The sequence below is a fragment of the Gymnodraco acuticeps genome, unplaced genomic scaffold, assembly GCF_902827175.1.
Source record: "Gymnodraco acuticeps unplaced genomic scaffold, fGymAcu1.1, whole genome shotgun sequence".
NCBI classification, from domain to species: Eukaryota; Metazoa; Chordata; class Actinopteri; order Perciformes; family Bathydraconidae; genus Gymnodraco; species Gymnodraco acuticeps.
This window is the reverse complement of record NW_022991064.1, coordinates 3,121,874-3,146,193: the sequence shown is the minus strand read 5'-3', so window position 1 is coordinate 3,146,193 and position 24,320 is coordinate 3,121,874. Positions and strand designations below refer to the sequence as shown.

Sequence of the window (24,320 nt, the reverse complement as noted above, 5' to 3'; positions counted from 1 at the left end):
CTTACACATTTCATTTTAATCTAAATTCTTCACTTTCTTCTTACACATTTCATTTTAATCTAAATTCTTCACTTTCTTCTTACACATTACATTTCAGCATAGCAGTTTAGTGTCAGCTTTTCAGCATAAAGCATTCCCACTAGCAATTTCTTCAGGAATTGCATTCTCTAGTTGAATAGTAATCTTCTTGTGATGAGAAGATCTGATGATGAATTCTGAAACTTTTTCAATACTCATTTGCCAGCTTTCTCCCCTGTTCTTGAGTTCACCCTGAGAGCGACACAGTCAGAAGCACGTGCACCATTTTTACACTTTTATTCACTGAAACTCATTGGAGCAACCCAAGAGAGACAGCCTCCTGTATTAAGACACCCAACCCCGACCTGTTGGGGTTCTAATCTATGTTAAAGGTGGGGTAGGTAATTTTGGAGAAACCAGCTTGAGTGCGCTAGAATTTGAAATCTGCCAATTCCTTACAGAGCCCCTCCTCCAACACACACGAACGCGCACATGACCAATGAGGGCACGAGATAAGTTGGTGCACAGATGGAAGGCTGACAGGCAGGTAGGCCATCCAGTTATTTTACCGGGCCGGCTAAAATGATTGGTCGTGCTTTTTACAGTACTACGGCTTCCACAGATGACATTTTTTTATGGATTTTTTTGTCAAAGCACTTAAAATATTCATTGCTATCGGGATGTTAAGAGCATTCCATGGAATATAGCAAAAAGTGTATCTCGAGCCGGTTTCTCAAACTTACCTACCCCACCTTTAATGTATGATTTCAGCTGTTCATCACACATTCACAGTGATGGGTGCTCTGTCTCTTAAGGGTGCGCAGAGTACGCTCTATTTTTCTGAAAGTGTAATGCCCTGAATCTCTGAACGAATTATACAACAGCACTCCTAACTCACAAACGGTGAAGTGTGCACAAACTGAGTTTAATCTTATATTAACTGCGTAGGGCTCAGGCTCATTGTTACTCTAGTTACCCTTATGTTACATACATGAGAGTTGTTTTGATCTTCTTCACACATGAGTAGAAACATTTAAACAGTTATTTTACAGTTGCAGTTAGTTAAATCATGTTTAACCGTAGGTTGAAATAGGGTTATGTATAGTCACATACAAATTATATGGCCTCCTATTTCAATTGACCCATTGCAGTAAAGAAACAACTCATTTTGTGGGATTAAGCATTGCTTTTCCCAGCCAAATGGGAGCTTCAATATTATATTGTAAACCTGTTTACACTGTGCGCTTAGAACTAATAGAGATGAAAGTAAAATCTCTAGTTGTAACTTTAGACAATCTTCATTTGTATAAACCTAATTCCACCACTTGTACAACAACAGACTGTCATACATATTGACAACACAATAACACAGTTCTAAAGTGACTACTGTATCTCTGTGTCCCTCTGCCCATAACAACAATAACCCGTCTAATAAACAGGGACTGCGACAAGTAGAGAAGCAATGCGACCCAGACTCCGGTCTGCTTCACTGGACCTGAACACAACCATTTCATCTGTTGAGCCAGCAGGCCAAATCAAGTGGTCTTTATTAAAGTCTCTGTGATGGATTCACCCCCGGCCTCCCCCGCTGTGATCTATCGCCTGTCCAGCCGTTGGAGGTCGTAATAAACTTGTTTAGCAATGGGATCACTGCATGCGAGCGGGGCGTGTTTGTGTGTGGTTCTGCTTGTACAGCACGTTACGTGGGTCAGGTCTACAGTCACGACCTTTGCTTTGAACATCCATATCTGCTGGCACTGCATACCCTTGTCATGATAGTGGTAGTTTCCTCCCAGATTCTATCATGATTGCATCATATATTTCTAGGCGCTCACATTTGAGCCATGGTCAGGCACAGTAGCAGGGCTGTTATCCCTTTGAGTGGTTTTACTGTCTTCAGCAGCTCCTGCATATTTCCTTTCCGAGTATTAAATCAAAGGCAGTTAGGCGTTACTAAGCCCTTCAGATTCAGTGAAGACACACAGAAAAGTTATTTATTCAAGCAATTTATTTGTTAAAAATATCTCATTCATTTTTAAGTTTCCTTCTTAAGCACCCCTGACTTCATCATACTCAATGTCTAATTTCTGCAGTCCATGAATCACACTTGGAGACTGCATTAAGCAAAGCAGATGAGATGTGTGAGTGTAATGTCTGTCTGTATTTGAGAGAATGACGCAGAACAATTAGCAGTCGTTGCAGACGGAGACAGGCGATAGTCGACTGCCGTCCCCAGGGACATTCAGGTCAAAGTTAGTACGAGGAGAACCCCATCTGCTTTCTGATGGGTACCGCAGGGACCAGTGTTATTGGATGATTCATCAGATCAATGGCCCGGCATCTTGACTTCCTGAGTCCAGCATGTGGGACTTGTTGAAGTGTATGTAGCTTACATGGCAACAAGCTCCTGGCACTGTGGATTATAGGCACCAAAGATTACACGTGATTTTAATGTAAGTAAATGTTCAGCTTTGTTCCCATTGCAATCTTTCATTTTTGAAAGTAAACCCCACCAGTGAAAGTGCATAATGTACTTTTATCAGTGAAATCCCTCACAAATAAAGTTTTATGAGAGGTGTGCCAGGACATATTTGGAGATATTTTATTCTGTAAGCCCCTTTGGAGGAGGCAGCAAAGGGAAAAGCATGCTATTGTTGTTGTTCTTTATGGTGTTGTTTTATTGAAAGTGATAAACCATTAAAGGCACTGTAGGTTATCTTACGTTATTGTGCATGGCTGCAGTTTTCAACAAGCACCGACAGTCTTATAATGCGACTAGAACACAGTTCTGTGGATTGAATAGGAGCATTATCATTTAATATTACATCACAAGTACAAAGACTCCAATTAATAAAGCATTTAGTGCCGGAATAAAACATTACAGAAGAGTATATTGTATAGTATATACACGGTTTTGTCTTGATTTATTGCAGTTGTTTACAGCAAACAGACACACACACAACAAAGGTTTTCATACTTGAAAATATAAAAATAGATATGTGTTAAAGTGTCTATAAAGGTTTTTCGATTAATTGTTCATTTCATTTTATAACTGATCATAATTAACTGCATCATTTGATGTGATAAGTTCTGTTTTTCTCATTTATAGCAAACATCATTTCCTCTTCCAGCTGCACAATCCCTATTGAAATATAGCCTTGGAAACCTTGTGAATAAAAATAGTTGGTTGAATGTATCTGTAATGAATTCATTATAACCAGTCATATGCCGAGTGTCCGCACATGGCCCAAGACAAAAGCTTAGAGCCTCTTTTCAAGATGTCCAGAAGCTGAAACCACCAACAGTCCGAGTAACATTTCCTCCCAAAAATACAATTTCCTGGATATTTTTCTTTTTAGTCATCGGAGGCAACATTCACTTCATTTATCTGCATCCTGCAAACGCCACGTCTGTCAGAAGTTTGCTGGGCGCACCATCATGGTTGTCATGGTAGTCATCAGATTTGGACCTTTCCAATAGTACCACTTGATGCCATTGTAGCGAACCACACTGGAGGAGCTTGGGTAATAAATGCCATTCAGGTTGGACGGACCGCACGCCTCAAACCACCAACCTGAGGAGAGAGAGAGAGAAAGTGGCACAGAGTTCAAGGAAAAAAAAGTCTGAATTAATTACATTTGAGCTCATGAAATGAAAAACCCAAATGTAGTCAAGCAGTAACTTTATATTGGCGCTGAGGGAAAATGAAATGCTCTTTGGGACATTTACAAGGGGGTGGATAGAAATGTTTAACAAGAAGTGTTGTAAGGAGAGACAGATTGAGACGAAGCAGTTGAGGGTACCTCCGGACGCGAGCTGCGAGCACTTGCAGGTGCAGCGGTCATTGTCTCTGTCCTTGGTGCTGAACGGGGTGCCAGTGTGGGTGAGGCTGCTGGTCCGACCCGCTGTGCCACTGAAGCCCTCAGCGTGAAGGCTGCGTTTTGGAAGAGCAAATCATTTGAGGGAAAATCTCCGCCGGAGGCACTTGTATTAATTATTTAAAGCTGTGTTTGGAAGCTCCTTGGCAGTGAGTGGATACAGCCCAAAAAAGAAAATAATTTAATAATGTTTTGGTCAAGTTTACACAGCACAATAACATCTATGATTCCTTAAGTATAAAAGGGAGGGAGTCATGCTTTCTTTGGTTTGAGTTGCTGTTTAAGAGAGTTTGAAATTCACTTTTCATTTGACACTCTTTCTCGAACTTTTGAAAGCCTCTAGGCAAACCTGACATTACGATTTTATTTTGGCAAGGAAGACAGCATTTTAAGTAGGGCAACACCCAGCGCTCATCTATTTTTCCCCACCACCTTGTCATTTAAAGTCTGTGTAGAGCTATGGCTGCAGAATGAACAAAACAAGAAAAGCCTGTACACATCTTATCAAAGATGAACAATTGAATAACAAATAATCAAAGAACAACCTCCTCAAAAGCACCTGTAAACCACTGTAGGTGATCACAACCTGTTTAGAATGTGTACACCACTTTTTAACACAAGGTACCATCTCCCCTAGCTTTCCATTGTTGGCAAACATCAATACAAAAAGCCACTTAAATAGCTTCTCATTATTTCTCCTCCATGCTGTGCTTTGTGAAACAACACCAACAGTCTGAAACAAATCTCTGTGCAAGTTAAATTGATTCCCTCAATTATTTTCATGCAGCGGCCCAACTCCCGAGCAATGGAGTGTGTGTGTGTTTCTGCGTGTGTGTGTCAGGACTGGTTTGGAGAGGGTTGGATGAGGAGGTCAGTCCTGCTGTCTGGCCTCTCCTCTGCCCTGTCATTCTGTCTCGTTAGAAGCAGACTTTCCCCTGAGTTATGTGACCCCCCCCTCTGTAGCCCGGGGCACGCTGTCTGCGATGACTAAATGAAGAATCCTCCTCTTGAATTTGTAAGTTCAGAGGGCAGGGCATCGTATCATGAGGCGCAGCAAGACGGGAGTTGGAAATGGCCGTGCTTGGGACGAGAATAATGATGGAATTGCAGAGAGGCCGAGTTGAAGCGAGGGGATATTTTTGTTAGATGAGTTCACTTTTCCCGTCACGATGAATCGGTGATGTGGAAAAAATTAAAAACTATCAAATTAGACAGGATTGCAACCACAGGCTACAGGAAAGCCTATTGGATGGCTGTTGAACGTGCCAGCTCTTTCTACAAAAAGCAAAAGATTGACATTAGCCATGTCTTCCAGATGCATTAATTCAGCTATTCCACCAAAACCGCAAACCACACGCTAATCCTTTTCAAGGTGACTGTCTTTTCAATTTGTTATTGTATCCTGTAATGACTAATATACTGTTACATTCAAAGGAATACTCACCCTCGGTGTGACTCTAAAACTGGCTGTTCTTGGCTACTTGAAAGGGGAAAGCGGTCTGTCATGCTGATGATTAATGTATGAATAATGTTGCTGAGTTCTACAGTAGGTGAAGACCTCAATATTGCTCTAGGGAACGCGCTGGATGCAGCTGAGGAGGAGGATTGTTTTGGCTGACTAGCTTCACAGCCTCAGCTTGGGAGTTTTAATATAAACCCTCAGACGAGGCCAGGGTCTCGACCATAAAGCTGGTGCATATTGAACTAGTTACAGAAAACATGATCTCAGAGGTAGCAGGCTAGAGGTGATTATATTCATTCAGGTGCTTCGCCCCACACAGAGTATAGCCTGCAGCAAAATTGTGAAACATTCCGTTTCATTGCGCTAATTATGTGGAACATACTGAAGGCAAATGCAATTTGCTGCACTATTAGGGATTTTGGAAAGCATACTCCCACATATGATTATGATTTTTCATCTCTCACAGCGTCAATCTCTCAAAACAAGGGGAAATGCCTGGGAATTACTATGAAATCTAAACGGAACTGTTTAAGTTTTGTTTTAGTTCTGTCTGTTTTGTTTTGTCTGTTTTGCCCACACATAATCTTGTTAGTGATTGCAGGGTTACTGAGGAGCTTGCTTTGAGTTGTCAGCTCCTGACGGGGGGGGGCGTTACTGTTATACTCCAGTGGAGGTGGCTCCCCTCGGGGATGTTCAGGGGCAACGTGATGGCAGAGGAAACATGGAGACAGACAAAAGTGGCTCTGTGTGCCCTCCTCTGAGCTCATCATTTTGAATGACATTCTTAAAAACAGTCCAAGTGGTTCTTTAACTTCAGTGCTCGGGTAACAAAGTGGAGAGAAAATAAAGAAGAGTTTGAACTGTTGATAACGGTTTCTAATCTGTCGCTATTTTTAAGAGTCCTACACCCAGAGCGGAACAAATGAATGCTGCATTGCAATTACGCCACACACAATAGAAACTCTTAATAGAACAATTTACTGAAATTAGGCACCTTCATTATAATCCCATTCATGTCTGATTTCTGACAAAGTAAAATCATTTAATTGGAGACCTGAGTAGTGTTTTAGGAGCAGTTTGTCATCAGCTGTTTCATAATTGCATGGTTTGATTATTAAAAGTGAATTTCTAATTAGAGCACGGCACGAATACAAGCCAGAATGGAATCTGGATGTTCAGTAAGGATTTAAAAGCGTATTACCTGTAGTTGTTGTCCTCTCCATCTATGTGGAAGCGATCGTAATTTGAGAAAGCTTCGTTCCCCTCTCTGTCTTTCAGCTGGACGTGCAGACTGTATTCCTGGGAGCTGGTCAGCGTGTGGATGATATCATTCCCAAGCCAGTGTTCCCCAGACGGCTCTCCAAAGCCCTGGATTAGACACAAAGACGGAGAAACAATGAACCAAGAAAATATTCAAACAAAGGGGGTGATTTTACCAGCATCCTGCCAAGTGTTTTTGGAGCTAATGTGAAAATAGACCTCAATTTAAGAAGTCAAATGTATGACTTTGATGACTTGAGACAGTCCACTGAGTTTATGAAGAGAAATACTCCACTCCCAAAGCAACGGTACGGTCGAGTGAGACTTTAATTTCCCTTAATATCCTATCAAAGCTCAAATTGTGTCTGCAACACTTAGAGTTATAAAAACAATGACGTTGTTGCCGCATCCACTGTTAGTTTGAACTGCAAAGCTGGGACATGAACACACGTTTTCTATTTTCGTTTATGTGAAACCACACTAAATGATTACTGATGGAGAATGAATAGTGCAGGACATAGGCAATACTAGGAGGGAATCTTATGGTATGCTACTTGGAAACACAGGAACGTGAAACCAAACGATTACAGATGCTTCGATAGATGTCTTATTGGGTGAATAAACCGTTTGATAAAAGATGAGGATTTAATGATTTCACTTTCTCGATCAACAAAACTCTACAACCTCTCTGTGCCCAAAAAACTAATCCTCTCACCACTGTTAAAGGCCCCTTTCTTTCTTTTCCTGTTTTTGTGAGCAAGCCAAACTAGAGAAAAAGTACACCACGGTTATCTGCATACACTGACACTGTTAGGGATTAATTTTGTCTTTACTTAAGATATTTGACCTTTCGGCCTGTTGCACATCCAACTAAGAGAGAAAGCTGTTAATAGGATCTATTTTAATTGTATCTGATATCTTAAGGTTTTAATGATCTGATGACACTTAACAGCAACTTGTCACCAATACCAATAGCATAGCATAGCATACATAGCAATTATAATTCCACATGTCACTTGTTAATATGATGATTCAAATAATGACTCATTTAGGTCATCTTACTGATACAGGTAGAAGTTACAGTTCTATCCCTAAATGTAAAATAGAGATTAACTTTGAACTCGACTAGAAAACCCGTCAGTGGCACAGTTACACCATTTTTTCATTTGTATAATTTCACATTTTTCGTTTTTTAAATAAATTGTGTTTTATTTCAAGTGCTAGGTTTCTTGTACTATTTTAACGTTACTGTATGTTGTAGTAAGTAATAGGGGATATGAATCCATAGAAATCTTGATTGTATGTCAGTTACGTCCTCCCACATTCCCCTCGCCTGAAATATTTCTATGGTAGATTTTCTTCTTATATGATGGAACGCACTCTACCACCATCATCTAAACATCTATTCAGCAATGGTGTTCATTCCTCTAGCAGAGTTCAGGGATGAGCATTGAAGCAATTCTGGTAGCTTCTCCTATTAATGTATCAACCGTTTATAGATGTATACGGAGGCGGGTTATAAAGAAACCGATATATGAAAGAGAAGTGTCATAACCTTAACTCTGAGCAGCGTGGCAATGTTTAAATGATGTCAACAGGTTGAAGGCCCAGTAATAGATACATGATTTTGCCGCAGTGTTAAATGAAAACAGATACAGTGAGCGACGCGGGTGAGAAGGCTTTGACAGAAATCTTTTCACCGCGGGAACAGATGCCGCCACTCGAGGGAAACGATAATAAAATGCAGCATTCTATACAAAGAGACGGCTTAAGAGGTGGCAAGAAATGTGGCTTTTGCTAATGAATCTCACATAAGGCTGTCAGGTAAAAGTGTCTTATTTTGACTGACGCAAGCAAATGTGAGAGGTGGATTCACCGTGTGATTAGGCCAAATGACTCGATAAGCATGTAACCATTAAGACTAATCACGTTTTCAAGGCAAAAGTGTAAATAAACCCTACATTTGCAGATATTAATAATTCTTTGTTCAGTCTGACAGAAGTACACTTTCTCCTGATTTCTAAGTCACTTTCTCCAGCTGTCAAACTGTTCATGGTGTTTAGTAAGAGTGAGTACACTCGGAGCATTTCTCATTTGAACAGCAAGGCCTGGAAGCAACAATTGATCAACACACACCACGGTCTCCGAGGACATGGGGCCGAGGCGGGGAAGCATTTCAGTACATACGTTATAGCCATCTTCAGGGCCCCTGTGCTCCCACGCCCCAACTGGACACAAATATGTATCATGCACTTGTAAAAATATTGTTCTTGAAAGAGTTATTTTTTGTCTCTCCTTCTGGTTCACAGTCCTCTCTGGATTCTAGTTCAAATCTGGCAGTTGATTTGCTGGCACGAGTGACAAGTAAAAAGTGCTAGCTCAATCCTTAAAACCAGCCTCACTGTTGTGTTCTGTGTCTAATTAAACAGTACAAAGGCTTCCAAGTATATGTTTTTCTATATTGTGCAACAACATCTTGATTCTATTGAGTATACTTTATGATGGGGAAAAGGATTATCTCAATCAGTCCGAACAAAGACTAAAGCCAGAGGTGTTGAATGCTTGATTTAGCTAGAGAGCTGTAACAACTTTGTCGACTCTTGTTTATGATTTCACTCTATCCAGAGTACGTGCTAACGTTGCTGGTCATTGGACAGCATGACATGTGTGTGTGTTTGTGCATACGCATGTGTATTTGGCGATGTGGGAGTTTGACAGGGAGCGGGAACGAGAACAGGTGCAATAACACGGGGGGGACACAAGGCCGGCCAAATACAACAACCGCAGGTCGCCCGGGATCACAGGCTCGCCGGTATCCCACGCCTCGCCATGCCAAATCACCCACAGACGATTATTGGAACCTCCTGTCCAGTCCCACAGTGCTGATCCATGCTACCCATAATGATATTGATGCACTCGGACCATAACTCTACTGGACTCACCATTTTGTAATCTCTCCACCCACGATGGAAGTTTACGGAGCCGTTCCTCCGATGCTGTAGCACCGTCCATCCGCCGCCTCTGGTCTTCATGTCACAGAACACCTGTTCAAATAAAGGCAAATCATAAAAAGCCCTTTTGGGTTTAGGTTGTACAATCAATTTAGCCGAAGAATGTGTCTTATTATATTAACTCAATTGGAGTTGTGTTTCAAGCCACCTGCAATTCCATGTTTCGACAGCTGCGGAGAGAAAACTCTGGCTCTTTAGCATCTAATGCTAGCTGGTAGCATGTGTTAACCAGCTAGTCCCTTACAGGTGTTGGGTGCTGAGCCCGAGGTGTATTGTGGGTCCATAAAGTGTTTTTTTTAGGACACAAACTTGATGAGACTGAACCGAAACAAATATTTTGTGAGACGTAAAACCAAATTAGTCAAATAGGAGAAATTATATTCACCCTTCATCACCATAAATGACCCCTTTCACGACGCATGATCCTTTGACATTTGATTCATTGTTAATATAACCACATTAATTCATGCCGCTTTGAACCATTTTTATTCAAAGACGGACAGAGGTTTACTTTGTTTGAAACTAATACTTTAAGTAAGCTTGGAATGTGTCCATTTATCAAATATTAAAGCAACGGTTTAACATGATAATAATCCGTAAATGAAGGTCTAATATAAATCATAAAATACTATTTGGGATTCATATTGGTACCAAGTTTGAACATATTTTACTATGAAAGCTTTTTCTGTTTCAACTATTTATCCTTGATGTCTACTTGAGTGTTCATGTCAATAAACTGAGATTAGTTCTGGAGTGGTTTACATGAGAAAAAGTGGGAAGAAATTGCATTAAAACATAAAACACACTTTAGTCTTTCTGCTGTTTGAAGTATGCCTTGGAGTCCTCAGGAATTGGGCGAGGTGGGGGGACCCAACATTTCAGGGTGTCACACAATGATACGACCCAGGTGGGAAGGAAAATCAACATATCAGCCTCTCATCCCCTCGAGTGGGGATTGAGGAAGAGGCATCTGCGTTTTTAGTTACACACACTGTTTTCTTTCTTACTTGGCTGCACATTCTGCCATATGTAGATATGTTTGGGAGAACAAACAGGAATGGATTACACTCATTCGTCTGGTGACAGCATTTGAAATGTAGACTTGTTAAGGGACTTATTTTACAAATTCAAGGTGTTCGACTGGACATATTCCAGCTTCCCTTAGGAATCGTGATTGAATGAATGGTGAATTTCTCCCGTGGGTGGTAAGATTAGATCCTTCTCAATGTGCTAACTCTTGCTAAAGTACATTCAGTGTGCATACCTCAAGGCTGCAGGGCTTTGACAGTTTTCTTAGGCACCTTATTTGCATCTCTATGCAATGTTGGCACCTGAAATTGCAGATACTGTCGTGACATTTCTGACACAACGTAAACAACCTGCAATGTGGTTAATTACAGAGTTTGCCAGTTTGTTTTAATGCTGCTCACCATACCACCCTGACCTATCAGTCCTCACAGTCTGGCTGTTTGGATGCTGGTATGTGGACAGCATCCCAAGGGCTCTCTCTTTTTCGACAACTGGCTATGTTCTGCTAGAAATGAAATGAGAGTTTCCCAGAATAGGAAAGCTAATACAAGGTTAAAAGGCACTCTGGTCTTTTACCTCTGAAAAAAGAGCAGACTGGCAATATGCTGTGATTATCCTCTGGAATATAAAGCCGATGTTCTGGCCTTAAAAGCATCTCACTGAATACAACAACAGATTTTTGAAATAGATTATTTTTGTCCCATAGTGTGATGATTTTATTGTTTTTCTGATTCAGCCCAGATACAGATTTAAATCTCCAAATTATTTTATTATAAAGCAGCAAGGAGTCGTATATGTCCAAATCTATTTAAATAAAATGTCAATATCCAGACAATTTAAGCGGTATTATGATTTTTAAAAAAAAGATTATGTTGTGGTGATTATTCAAAGGGGCTTTCAGGGGACACAATAGTTTATTCACAATCTGTGTTGAGAAATAAACATTAATGCTAAGAGTCCTGTGCATATGGTGTTTTTAAAAACATGCACAACAAAGTTATGAGAGAAGCTGTTCCAAGCTATTAATGATGTGGTTTGTAAACACCATTACTATTTACAACCTTGGTGATTAAAAGTTACATAGATGGACAGATAACAGTGTCTCAAAGCCAAATCTGACTTCCACACTTTGTATCTCTTGTGGAAGCCCGCTCTCCACTTAAAAAAATAGGGTAATTTGTATATGCCCCATTTGTACGCAGCCACGATTGCCATCCACATAAGAATAAGATGGCATAGATTGAAAGCAGCAATGATTTGGGAAGAACTAACTCGCATCAGTGGAAACGTACGTTGGCCCCAGTTGGCAGGAAACACGGCACTAGCGCCTAACACCTGGCTGCCTTACCCACAGGAAATGAAAAGGAAGAACAGGGGAAAACAGAGGCTGTAAGAGATGGTGCCAACTAGCAAACTAGAGTGAATGTAATGAATAACAGAACGCTGTATCACTGCTGTCTCTCTTTTTCTGGGGAAACTCTGAGAGTGAAGATCGTAGCCATAGCTAGCTGTGATTTAAACAGAGGATAGCCTGCTGCTCCATGCTTTGGTTGAGTTAGCAATGGCTAGCTATTTCAGGTCAGCCAAGGTACCTCTAAGCTTTTCTGACTTTGCATTCAGCAGCGCACACCATGAAGCCTGCAGGGCACAGTGCTTCTGTTGCTTATTATTTTAGCTCTCTGTTACCCAGCATGGTATTTCCATCAACCCCTCTCCCAAAAGACCCTGCAAATTACCATTACATCAGGCTAGTTTGTCCGTCCAGTGTTTACTGTGGGCGGAAAAGTAATGATAAGCCCTTTGAATGTCATTATGCAGTCTGCGAGGGATTTTCAACACTCATACTGGGCAACAAAACAGGATCACAGTGCTACATACTGAACAACAAATGGGTAAAATGTCTATTTAAAAAAACGTTCTTGTCACAGTCAGTTAGATGACATTTGCAAGGACCTTTAGGGCTTCAGTACCTTGACAGTCTGTGTGGAGTTAGTGAGGCGTATGCTGTATATTCCACTCTCTGTTACTCCAGACCGCAGGATCTCAGCGCAGTCCCTGAAACTAAGCAGCTCCTCCTTGGGAGCATTGGAGATTTCTGGAAAACATGAAGGCATTTATTTACAGATGGCAACCTTATGGGCTTTGAACACAAATCCCAACCCCATATGTGAGTTCTCTTGTAATATTAAGCTCTGGCTTTAGTCTAATGTCGGTGGTTCATGCATGTGTCTGGGATTTGATTTTCAAGCTGTTCTAGGTGTTATTTTTTCATGTCAAATATTACTTTGGTAGCCAAATCCCATGCTTATCAATTGAAATAGTGTAGATCTCTTGTTTGCCTAAATTACACCAGTGTTTATTGATACTATTAGTCAGTATTTTTTGCACCTCTTTTGTTTGTTATTACAGATGTTGGCAGTACATCCTGCTCTTACAAAGAGAGCCCCAGAGTCTCACCATTGCAGTGGTTGACCATGGCCAGCAGCTGCTGCACAGTGTCTGTGAGCACGGCCTGCTGCCTCTGAAGTGAGCTGCTGTTGAGCGTGGAGCTGCTCAGTTCACCCTGCAGCTGACTGACCAATCCACTCTGCCTCTCCAGAAGCTCCTGAAGCTGCTGCTTTTCGCTCTGCAGGCCCTGCAGCTCCCTCCCGTACCGAGCCTCCAACGCCAAGAGCCTCTGTTCAAGAAAACTACCAGAGACAAAACGTAAAAACACCTTAACATCGATATAAAACCAAGCAATATGAAAAAGGAGCAAACAATACATTTTTCAATAAAATGTCGGATAGTTCCACTTTTACTGAGGCCTAAAGTTTATGTAGCCATCCATGTGTTTCTGCATTAACCAAGGACCCGCCAGTCTGTTTACACTTTGCCACTTTTTTTCAAAGTGGCTGAATTTAGTACAAAACTGAATTTGAGCTAACTGCTAATTGGAGGTCTAGTGACATTGCACAACCCTTTGGATCGCCATTTCAAGGAAAAAATACTTTTTAATATTAATTGGTAAGAATTCGACCATTATTCACAAACCCTTTATGAACATTCACCTGGACATGCCACTCATTTTACAAGCACTTGGTGGTAACGCTTTAATACCTGTACAGAGGTTTTGCTTCATGATTTTTTTACTATTTCATTTTTTTCAAATCCTGATTTACTACAGTGGTACTTCACTGGCTCGTGAGAAAATAAAACATCTGACGACATGACATCATATCAAGTGTTATAATGCATATTGAATGGCAGGAGAGGCAGGGGGAAGAATCTCATCAGAGGTTGAACAAACTTGCACATTTACATGATGATGACGAATAGACATCAGCGCAGCAGTCTCATCGGGTTAACACCCTATCAACACCTGTACTGCAGCAGCATCCACAGATGGTTGGCTGTTGGCTAAGCCTCTCGATCACAGCCATGAAGCAACACTCTGACTGTGTGTGTCTACGTGTGTTTGTCTCTCTGCACAAGTGCCACACCCCCACCTCCAAATGAAGATCATAAATCGCTGCAGCCTGATCTTTATGGCTTTGACTGACGACTGTGCAGCAGTTATTTATTGAAACAATCAACCACCCAGATTGAACAAGCTATGTTTCAGCGCTGTGCACACGGAGCCAACGCACTCAACATGTATCCTTAATCTCCCACTAAGCACCGACTCCGAATGTGGCCTGTATCAATCCAAATCATTTTTAACATCGCTCTCATTTCATATTTGCTTTGTGGGGGAACTCATAAAAAGTGGCAAAGCCAGCTAACAAATGGTTCTCCATTATGTCTACTTTGAGCTACGGTGTTAAGTTGAGCGTGGCGGTAAACCAGCACATAAATGTTAAAACAGTAAGAGGGTTTGAAAGAACAAACATGGTATTTTGGATCACATTGCATCCTGGACAATTAGATTGTTATGATTATGATCTTGTGCTATTTATTTGTATTGTAATATACAGTATATTGCTATTAGACTGCTCTTATCCTCTCTCTGCAAAATGTTAAACTTCCTGCCAATAGTATTTGACATGTAATGCCTATGAAAACAAATATGTCTCTGTGCTCTTTTTAGTTGGCAGCAGTTCAAAAACTGGCTCCATGCCCTCAAGCATCAGCAGCAATAACCCCCCCACAGCGGTTCACTTTTATTCCACAGCTGCCTGGCAGCAAATTGACTATGACCCTTCTAATGTCATGACTCCCATCACAGAGTTTACCCTGGAGAAGATGTATTCATTTATTTGCATGTCAGAGCCGTGTCATCGACTTGAAGGGCGAGGGCCAAAAGGGCAGAGCAGGGCCGAGCACCAGCAGATTTGTAACAGGTGTTGGAGCCGGGGCGCTGTGATCTCCCGCTCACACTTGATACGGATAGACGGAATGATAAACAATCAAATGCAAAGAGAGAAAACAACCACTCTCTTCCAAACCGCCGAGCAGCCTGTCCTTAACCTCTGATGGCCCTAAGCTGACTTTTTGTTCCTAAAGAGAAGAATGGGAAACCCCTCTTAACATGCCATACCTACTCACTGTCAAACACATGCTGACCCATTCACAATACATTATCATTGAATGCCCTGCTTTTCAGAATCATTCAACATGGGCACATTTTCCTGTTGTTGCATGAAAAGAACCAATATGTATATACATTATAATACGTGCTTTATATTTTGCAACCCTATATATTTTCTTCCCTTAGGAAAAGATCTCCAAGAGCAAAGAAAATGGTGCCACCTACAGTTACCAACGCCACACAGAGAATATGAGGAAAAAAACATTATGGTCAGAACAGATCTTGACTGATAGGTGATTTTCTGGGAAGTGGAAAGCAAATATGACCGGAGAAATGAGTGAAAACATGACCTTGTGATGTCCAAATTGAGAAAATAAGGGCCTTGTGAAATACCACTTAAAGTAATGGATCTGAATATGAATCCCCTAAAAAGTCTTGCAGAACTTAAAAGTATACATGCCTGGATAAACTCGGAGGGTATTTGCTCACCTGTTTTTATCACTGAGGCGTGAGATCTCCTGAGTCTGAAGGAGAATATGTTTCTCCAGTCGGTTAGTGAAGAGCGAGTACTCAAGCAGCTGGATCTCCAGGCGACTAGTCTGATTTAAAACCTATGGATTGATAAAAGAAGAAGAATTATAATTATCATATTATGTGCAGTATTCAAGAAAGGATACTGATTGAAGGAGGGGGGGTTCGTGAAGACTGCCCAACAGCTGAATTCATAAAAAGCCCCCTCGGGGATAAACATTGCACAACACAAGGCTCGTAATGCCCGGTTCTTTGATCTTTTTATTAAAACTTGAGCTAGAATTATCTCACATCCACCTGTGACATGTTTTTTAAGTTTCAGATGAAACAAAAACTTGGAACAAAGCAGCTTAGATATTTGTTCAGGTTGCAGATTCATATCGACTTTGATAAGAATAAAAGAAAGCATTGGGACCAGAACAGCTCAATCTGTAATAACAGCTCCGTGGCATGATTGAAGACACATCTGTGTTGTGCTGCTGAGTTTTATGTTTTAATTGGCTCGTCAGACGTCAAGTTCAACTCATTGTGTCAATCAGAGCCGGTAGAACCAAATACCAGCTGCTTTAAAGCGGTCGCCTCCACATTCGGGCATGGCTTCTCATAGGGTTATATCTGATTTACATTTAATTAGCTATTCTCCAAGTGTTTCTGAAGTGACATCATTCGTTTTTTGCATGGGTGTGACCCCCACGGTTGTCAAATTGGATTGGCTGCAGACAAGTGGCCTCGGCCTCACTCAAACGCTTCCTGATGGTCTCACCTGGGTCTCAACGTCTGTCAGTTTGCGGGTCTGCTCCGCTGATTGGCTGAGAAGATTGGTTCCCATTTCCAGCATGGCAGCTGTCTGTGTGTGTACCGCAGTTCTTTTCATTTCCTCCATCCCAGAGCGCACATTCTCCTGGATGAAGTTCTCCAGCTGTACGGAGAAAAAAGCAGACTTTGAGAATATTATACAGCATGTCTGATCCTCTAGTTTCATTGAGGTGATAATCATATTTTAGTAGGTGATATGATCACTGACAACTTGATGCATTCTGAAAGAAGCAACCTTAAAGAGGTATTTTTCACCTCGATCTTTTCAGGTGCTGTGATGCAGTCGTGGAATAGAGTACCTTCAGGGCAGTGTCTCGCCAACCATCTATCCATCTGCAGAGCTACCTCAGGCAAATACCATCAAAAAAGACGAGTAATGAAATTCACCATAGCTGTACTCGTGTGCAGGACTTCAGGGATAGTCGCCTACACTCTGTAGTCAATCACTAAGTCAGACAGAGAACAGATGTTCACACCCCTCATAAGTTGGAGAAAGGGTAAAAATGATGCCATCCATCTTGCTCCAATAAATAGTTTCTTATTAATGTGGTCAGTTTGAGCAAACGGCATCTGTACGACAAGTGTTTATTTCCCTGCTATGAACGATGAAACTTTGTTTGGCTTTTAACAAGCAATTGCTTGTGCCTTGCAGTAAAGCAGAGTATAATATCGAACCGAAGAACATTAATATTTATGACTCTTTTGTGGGGAGAAAAGATCAGACTTAACTCGTTTAACCACATGACTGGACAATTATGACTCAAAGGAGAAAGCATTCAGTACTATTGAGATAATGAGTGGCTATTAAAAAAAATGAAATGAATTCAAATGAGACTATGATTGTTTTGGGATTTTTTCCCAAGCAGATTTACATTTCAGAGAGAAATTGGATTAATGATACATTACCACAGGAGAGGGCTTTTTTCAATATATTATGCAGTGCAACAATCAACAACAACAACAACTGATCCAAGTGTGCAAATACAGAATTAACTGCAATTAAATTGTTTTCCTGCTAATAACCGTTCTCTGTCTTTCTTGCTTGGATTTCCCTCACTAACTCCCTCTTTCTTTAAACTCTCTCATACTTCCTCTGTCTTGCTCTGTAAATCCAATCCCTCACATTTTGCTACTTAAGGACAACTGAGACATTAGAAATAATCTTTCCATAAGAAGGTTTTGAAGAGATTACCAAGCACATTAGAGTCAATTTCAAAAGAAGAATCAAAGATCTCTTCATCATTAACAGCCTACATTTTGAAGTCGCTATCATCCGTCTGTCCAAAGTGTCCCTTTCAAAGCCCTTGTGTGATTGAGCTCAATTCAGAGGTCTTTGCAACTGGCATCATCCACTGCCAGTTGCATTAATTGCAGTTATGTCAGATGTTGCACTATGCAGCCAGATACACATTTGGGATGTAGCATCTAATTGTCTCTAGGAGGGACTAGTGATCATTGCTGAGCAAATGATATGAGTTGACATCTTAATTGTTAGGGGTCGGCAACCCGCGGCTCTCGAGCCGCATGTGGCTCTTTAAGCCCTCCACTCTGGCTCCCTTGAGTTTAGACAAAAATACGAAGGACATAAAATACAAATATTTGTAGGACTATTTATATTTTGTTGCACGGTTGAATTTTTTTAATTTTTTAATTTAGCCTTTATTTATACAGGTGTAGATCTCATTGAGACACAAGGTCTCATTTTCAAGAGACCTGTTCAGTGGTAACACTACCACACAAAGTTACAGACAGACAGGACACTAAACACAGAGGCAACACTAAAATACAACACCGTAAAAAAAGTAGTCATTGAAATCCATATACAGTAGTCAGATATAGCAGGTGCAAACACCCACAGATGATTTCTCCAGCTTTTTTAAAATGAGTTTAAAATCTGTGATGGGTATCAAACTGGTCAGTTTAATTTCTGAAGTGTGTTCCAGGTCGAGGGGGCAGAGTACGATATGGCTTTTTTCCCAAGCACCATGCGTACTGAGGGGACAGACAGAGTGATGTAATTTTGAGATCGTAGTCTATACTGTAGGTGTACTGTTTGTGTGATATGTAAGTGGATATGTAGATGGGCAGCAGTCCAAGCATAGCGGTATAGATGAGTTTGTACCAGTGCAGTGATCTGCGCATTGATAATGATGTCCAGTTAACTAAAGTGTACAGCGTCCAATGGTGTGTGAGGGGTTTACAGTTGGTTATGAACCTCAGAGCCCCATGGTAAACAGCGTCCAGCAGATGAAGGGAGTGAGCTGAGGCGTTCATGGACACAACATCCCCGTAGTCCAAGAGCGGCAAAAATGTGGCAGCTACAAGCCGTTTCCTCGCACTTGTGGAGAAGTAGGCCTTATTTCTAAAAAAGAATCCCAGTTTTAATTTCAATTTCCTTAAGAGATTGTCAATATGTGGTTTGAAGCAGAGATTTTCACCTACAGTGATGCCTAAGTATCTGTAGGTGTTAACAGCTTCAATGGGCTTATGCTGTGCAGACATGAAGTTGTTTCGTATCTTGTATTTTGAGGTTTTAATTAGGTCAACTAAAATATGCGTCACATCCTGCTACGGTCCCGCACCAGCGCATTTTCTTGCAGGCGAATAACCTGACCCCCGGCTCGATGAGCGAACTATGGATAAATCAAAGAAAATAAAAGTATCGAGGAAAAACACGGAAGAGGAAGACGGCTGACGATCTTCAGTCATAATTCAATCAGTTAACTATTTTTAGGGTGCAGCTATGTTTTATTTATTTAAAAGTGGGCCCATTTTAATTATATTAATGTTCTTCAAATGTGCAGAGGACTCCCCAAGTGCTGTGTTTAATTTATTTTAAAGTAGGCCTGTGTATTTTTTTCAATTCTCCTTATACGAGTTCTTTGTTTATTATTAGAGGTAAACAGTTTTCTATAATGTAATACATAAATGCAAAAAAACTGTAGTTTTTGTCTATGATATAACAATATATACAACTTTATAAGCTATCAAGCTATCAAATATGTTTTGCGGCTCCAGACAAAAGAAATTGGTGGAGAAGGGGGCAAAATGGCTCTTTTGGTCAAAAAGGTTGCAGACCCCTGTGTTAAGCCAATAGACAAAAATGTTCACAGTGAGTATAACAGAAGAGAATGATACATGTATGCATGGTGTTCTAGCAAATAACAATGATCAGAATCGCTATGACTGAAGAACAGCCATGTGTGTGTTACCTTCAAAACGGTAACTTGATTACTGTGTCAGTGCTTAAACACGAGTGAACCAACTCTTCACCAGGGATAGATGCATTCTGGGCCTTAAGAGTCACCAAAATGATATAGAAATATATTGTGTCGTTTACTTCTCCTGGTTTATAACCATGCAGATGTGGTATTATTAAAATGTAAGAGTTTTGCAAGGAAAGTATTGCATTTTGTGCAGACATTCATTATCCTCACATGAATCCTATTGGCTTTTCCCTGACTGTTTATCTAGTGCCACCAGCAGGTCCAAGTTTAATATCTCAAGAGCTACAGCACTGTACTTTGTACAGATATTCATGGCTTCTAGTTAATGCCTTTACATTTGATAATGCTATCATGTTCAGATTGGAAATTAAGATGGTTAGCATGATAAAGGTTATGCCTATTAAGCATCAGCATTATAGAATCTGGACATTAAAGTTTAGCTCAAAGCACTGTATAGAATTACAGTCCATTAGCACAGCGGTAGACTCATTTTTCAATTGTACTGTAGCGCTGCAAATACATTTAATTCCCCCTCGCTGTCATTAGATCCAGATACCGGAAAACTTTGGCCATGCCAAAATACCACTAGGGATAATAAAGACATGTTTTTTTCTAATTTAGATGAACTGACCTTTAAAGATAAGTCAGCTGTTCAAGATGGGGAAAAATAGTTTATGTTTAAAGAAATGTAAATTAATGAGACCAATTGATAATGTGGGTGACATACTTACTTGATGAAATATTACTGTGCTAGGAAATGGGGTCACCTGAGGGTAGCCTAGCCACCTTGATCCCTATGCAATAATTCAGCATTAGCATAATCCAGCAGGCTCTTAAAAGCACTTTTTTGCCAATTCCTCAGGGCAGAAGAAAGCCAATGGGACTAGATGTGGGGCTTCATTGGGGGTTAGAACAAAAGAAAAACAAACAATAGCTTCATCTTGAAAACACCAAAGAAGAAATCTGGAACATTAATACCGTCCTTTTGCACTCAGCGGCTTGAAGATTCCTCTGTGGAACATGCTGCATTGGTTTGTGTGTGCTGCTGGGTTTGTGTGTGTGGCTGTGTGTTTTCTTTCAAGGGGTTTGAAGGCTCACAGAAAGGGTCATATCATCCCAGGGGAGTGTTGAGTGAGAGCTTACAAAGTTTCAGAGAAACACTGACACACAGTTGCATGGAGCTCTTCCCCATGCGTTTCGCTAATTTCACCTCAAATGTATGCAGATAGGCTTAATGAGCTCCACAAGGTGCTGAAAGGGCTGTCCCACCTGGGGGTCAAGAGTCAGTTAAAACCCTCGTGCAAGTCTAAAAGAGGCTCTCTAGGGTCGTGCTGTGTTTATGAGGAAATCCCACCTACAGTGCGATCGTTTATGCATCTCTTCGGCCTGGTGGGGGTTACTTGTTGAAAGGTTGGATCTTTGTGTTCATTCCAGACCAAGTTGAGGAAGTTTGGCCACAGAGCAAGGTATGTGTCAGCAGAGCTTTGACTAAAGAGTGGGGGCTGGGGATTCAAACTTTATGTCCTTCATGGCCACTTAAATCACTGCTCTGGTGGGAAGGGATTGAACATGCTGCGCAGAATATGCCCAAGATGAGTACAAAATGTGATGCTTTGCAGACTGTACGCATTCATAATATAGTGTGCGCACAAGGGAGAGTGTGTGCACTCTTTCACTAGTTCTTCCTCACTCATAGTGTGGCCCCATGCGGTGTTGATGCTTCCCATCTCCTTTTCATAGACCGAGCATCAGACAGAGTGCACACTGGGGAATGGAGTATGGGTGTCCGTGATAGAGCTACGAGCGAGATGGAGTTTAAGATCTTGTGGTTGCCAATTCAATGTGTGAGATGGGACACAGATGTCATCCCAGAGGAGAAAAAGAGTCCAGATAGAAGTAAAGGAGATGGATAGGATGGATGCATAGAGAGGAATAGTGTCAAAAAAATGTTGACTTTGGAAAGGAAAACTGGAGACAATCCTATGGTGAGTGAACGTTGGGAGTGACAGAAGCACAGGAAGAGCTCTGGCAGTCATAACACCCCATTTATAAATCCTGAAATATAATCAACATGTTTACTTTCAGCCAGCCAATCTAAACACTCCACACAAACCCATATAATTGGCCTCAGGATTAGTGTATACCATAAATATAGTGTGGGTGAAGCAGACAAGAATAGAGAGACGGGTGGAGAGTAGTGGCGTGTCAGTCTGTCCGAGACAATGGCCCAACACTGATTCTATGCCCCGATGACCTTAGCAATGAAAACACTATTGTGAAGCCACTTTTAATCGCATCACTTCATTTTAGTCGGTCATAATCCCAGCTAAATGTAACTGAAAAGGCCGACGGCAGTGCTGAAATGTGTCTCCAGCAGATAAACACTTTTTTGTTTACACTGAGGAACTTATTTTTATGAGTTTGGTACACAGTTTCCAGCCAACTTTAGCTTACAATCGGGATACAAAAATGTGTCAAAAGGGGAAGTGACTGAGTGCTTGTTCTCTGTGGGGGGTTGATACTCATTTAGAAGCTCTAACTGTGTGATACATATTTGGCACTGCCTGATATTAGCAAACTTATTTCATCTTTCTCCTCATGCACCAGGGAGTTCTGGCATCCCAGTGGTCTTAAATACACACTTGTACAGTACACCAGGCACTGACATTGAGCCAGACATGCACACGGCATCGTTCAGGAAGTCCTCGCTAAGCACTGAACTTATCAACAATGAGAGCTTGTCAACAGATGTTATGAGGTGGCTTGGACAAATGCTTTCTCCAGCATTTCCATTGACAGTTAAAACGTGACATGTGAAGAGGAGGAAATAATAGTTTAACAGCAAAGAGTAAGTTCATGGAAGGAGAAAGTAGTTGTCTTTGTCAACCCTTCAGAGACCTTACCTTCTGCAGCCACTGCGTGTTATTCTCCATGGCACTCTCTAGATGGTCCAGCTTCCTCTCCTGTAAGGAAGGCCTCTCCCTTTGGGCCTTACCTGGCCTGGATTGGCTCGCTTCAGGCTCTGCCTCGGGCGGGGAGTCCCTCTGGAGGGTGTTGGTGACCTGGAAGTCCTTTAAGGGTTGGCAGTGCTGCACCTCGGGGAGGATGAAGGTGTAGCTGCAGCGGCCGTGCTGCACGTGATGCTGTTGGCGTTCTGAGCCGATGGCGGCGGCCAGCAGGTGGGCCAGGTAGGCGAGGGTCAGGGCCAGCAGGCGGCCCATGTCAGGGGAGAGGGGAAGGGGGAAGGAGGGAGGACAGGGGAGGAAGGACGCTAGTAGAGCAGAAAGTGAGTCAGGTGAGCTGCTTGTTTTATCCTTAATATCTCCTATATCTTCTTGCCGTCATCTCTTTAAACGTCCCTCAAGACTCTGACTCTGTCTTCTCAGTCCAACTCCTGCTGTTCCTGTCTCCCACTGTTTTCCTCTCGTTTGGCTGGTCCTCCTCCTTGCTGTTGCATCCAGAAGTTCTTCTTCAGCCCACTTTCTGCTCTTGCTGATCCTCGTCAGAGCGGACAGACAACTCACACACAGGAAAAGGAGATTGCTTCCTATTGCAACTCCAACCATCCAGTCCAGGAAACCAACAGCAGGCTTCCCTCTCACCATTTATCTCTCTTCTGAAAACTTGACTTTTCTGACTGCGTTCTTTTCGAGCTGCATGAGCCCATGTGCTGTTCTGCAGTGGAGAGGAGGGGTCGGAGTGGAGAGCGGCCCGCTTCAGGATGTTAGCTGAAGTGGGTGAAGCTCTTTAAAAGTAGAGAGAGAGAGAGAGTGCTGTACTTCCACACACACACACACACACACACACACACACACACACACACACACACACACACACACACACACACACACACACACACACACACACACACACACACACCACACACACACACACACACACACACACACACACACACACACACACCTCCTCAGCACATAATCACTCAACCACCCTACCCTTTTTCTCCCTTTTTTTTCAACCACTTTCTCCCTCGCTCTTACGGTACTCCTGTTTGCGGGGGTTAGAAGAGCAAGCTACACAAACACACGGCTCACCACAAGAAGTAGAAACCTTCTCTGCCAACTTTCTGTTCTCCCCACTCTCTTTCTTCATCTTTTTCTATATCTCTTTTCCTCTGATTTTACCCTCAGACGGTGACATGCTCTGACATCTGTTGCTTCTTTTGTTGCAATGTCCCCAAAGTTGATATTGTTTTTGTTTCAGTCTGAGAGTGGGTTGAATCGCAGCTTTATTTTGGAAGAGATCTTGGCTCTTGTGTTTTCACACAGGCTGCCGTGTTGCTCTGTCTCTTCCTCTTGTTGCTGGCTGAACTAACACGGCCTGTTTACTCTGCTTTGTCTGTGTCCACATCGCTAATGTTTTTACCTTATGTATTTTGGTTAGGTTGACATTTTAAATCGACTTGTTCATATAATCAAAGTTATACTGTAGCTATTGTATACTGTATATATTTGTATGTTATTAAAGAAGAATAGGTTTTAAGTTAACATTTGAAACTTAATTTTTCACAGTGACATCCTGGTGGTGTCATCTTTCAACTGTTAAGCACTCAATTAT

General features: G+C 41.6%; 1 protein-coding gene across 1 annotated transcript; it reads right to left on the bottom strand.

Annotated features, from left to right (window-relative positions):
* Nucleotides 1–2,931: 2,931 nt before the first annotated feature.
* On the bottom strand, nucleotides 2,932–23,444 carry angpt2b (angiopoietin 2b). The gene is made up of 9 exons (XM_034236711.1): nucleotides 22,646–23,444; nucleotides 16,463–16,618; nucleotides 15,658–15,779; nucleotides 13,116–13,348; nucleotides 12,629–12,753; nucleotides 9,561–9,662; nucleotides 6,560–6,726; nucleotides 3,822–3,952; nucleotides 2,932–3,592 (listed from the first exon to the last, which is right to left on the bottom strand). Exons 1-9 carry the CDS (start codon nucleotides 22,961–22,963, stop codon nucleotides 3,432–3,434), a joined length of 1,515 nt encoding a protein of 504 aa, XP_034092602.1. The 5' UTR covers nucleotides 22,964–23,444; the 3' UTR covers nucleotides 2,932–3,431.
* Between the last annotated feature and the right edge of the window lie 876 nt (nucleotides 23,445–24,320).

Excerpts from the sequence above, each read along its gene's own strand:
- angpt2b (XM_034236711.1), bottom strand. The coding sequence starts at position 22,963 with ATGGGCCGCCTGCTGGCCCTGACCCTCGCCTACCTGGCCCACCTGCTG. Across the intron at positions 12,754-13,115 it reads CATGGTCAACCACTGCAATG|AAATCTCCAATGCTCCCAAG; the intron begins GTGAGACTCTGG and ends CATGTTTTCCAG. Across the intron at positions 6,727-9,560 it reads GGTGGAGAGATTACAAAATG|GGCTTTGGAGAGCCGTCTGG; the intron begins GTGAGTCCAGTA and ends TGTCTAATCCAG.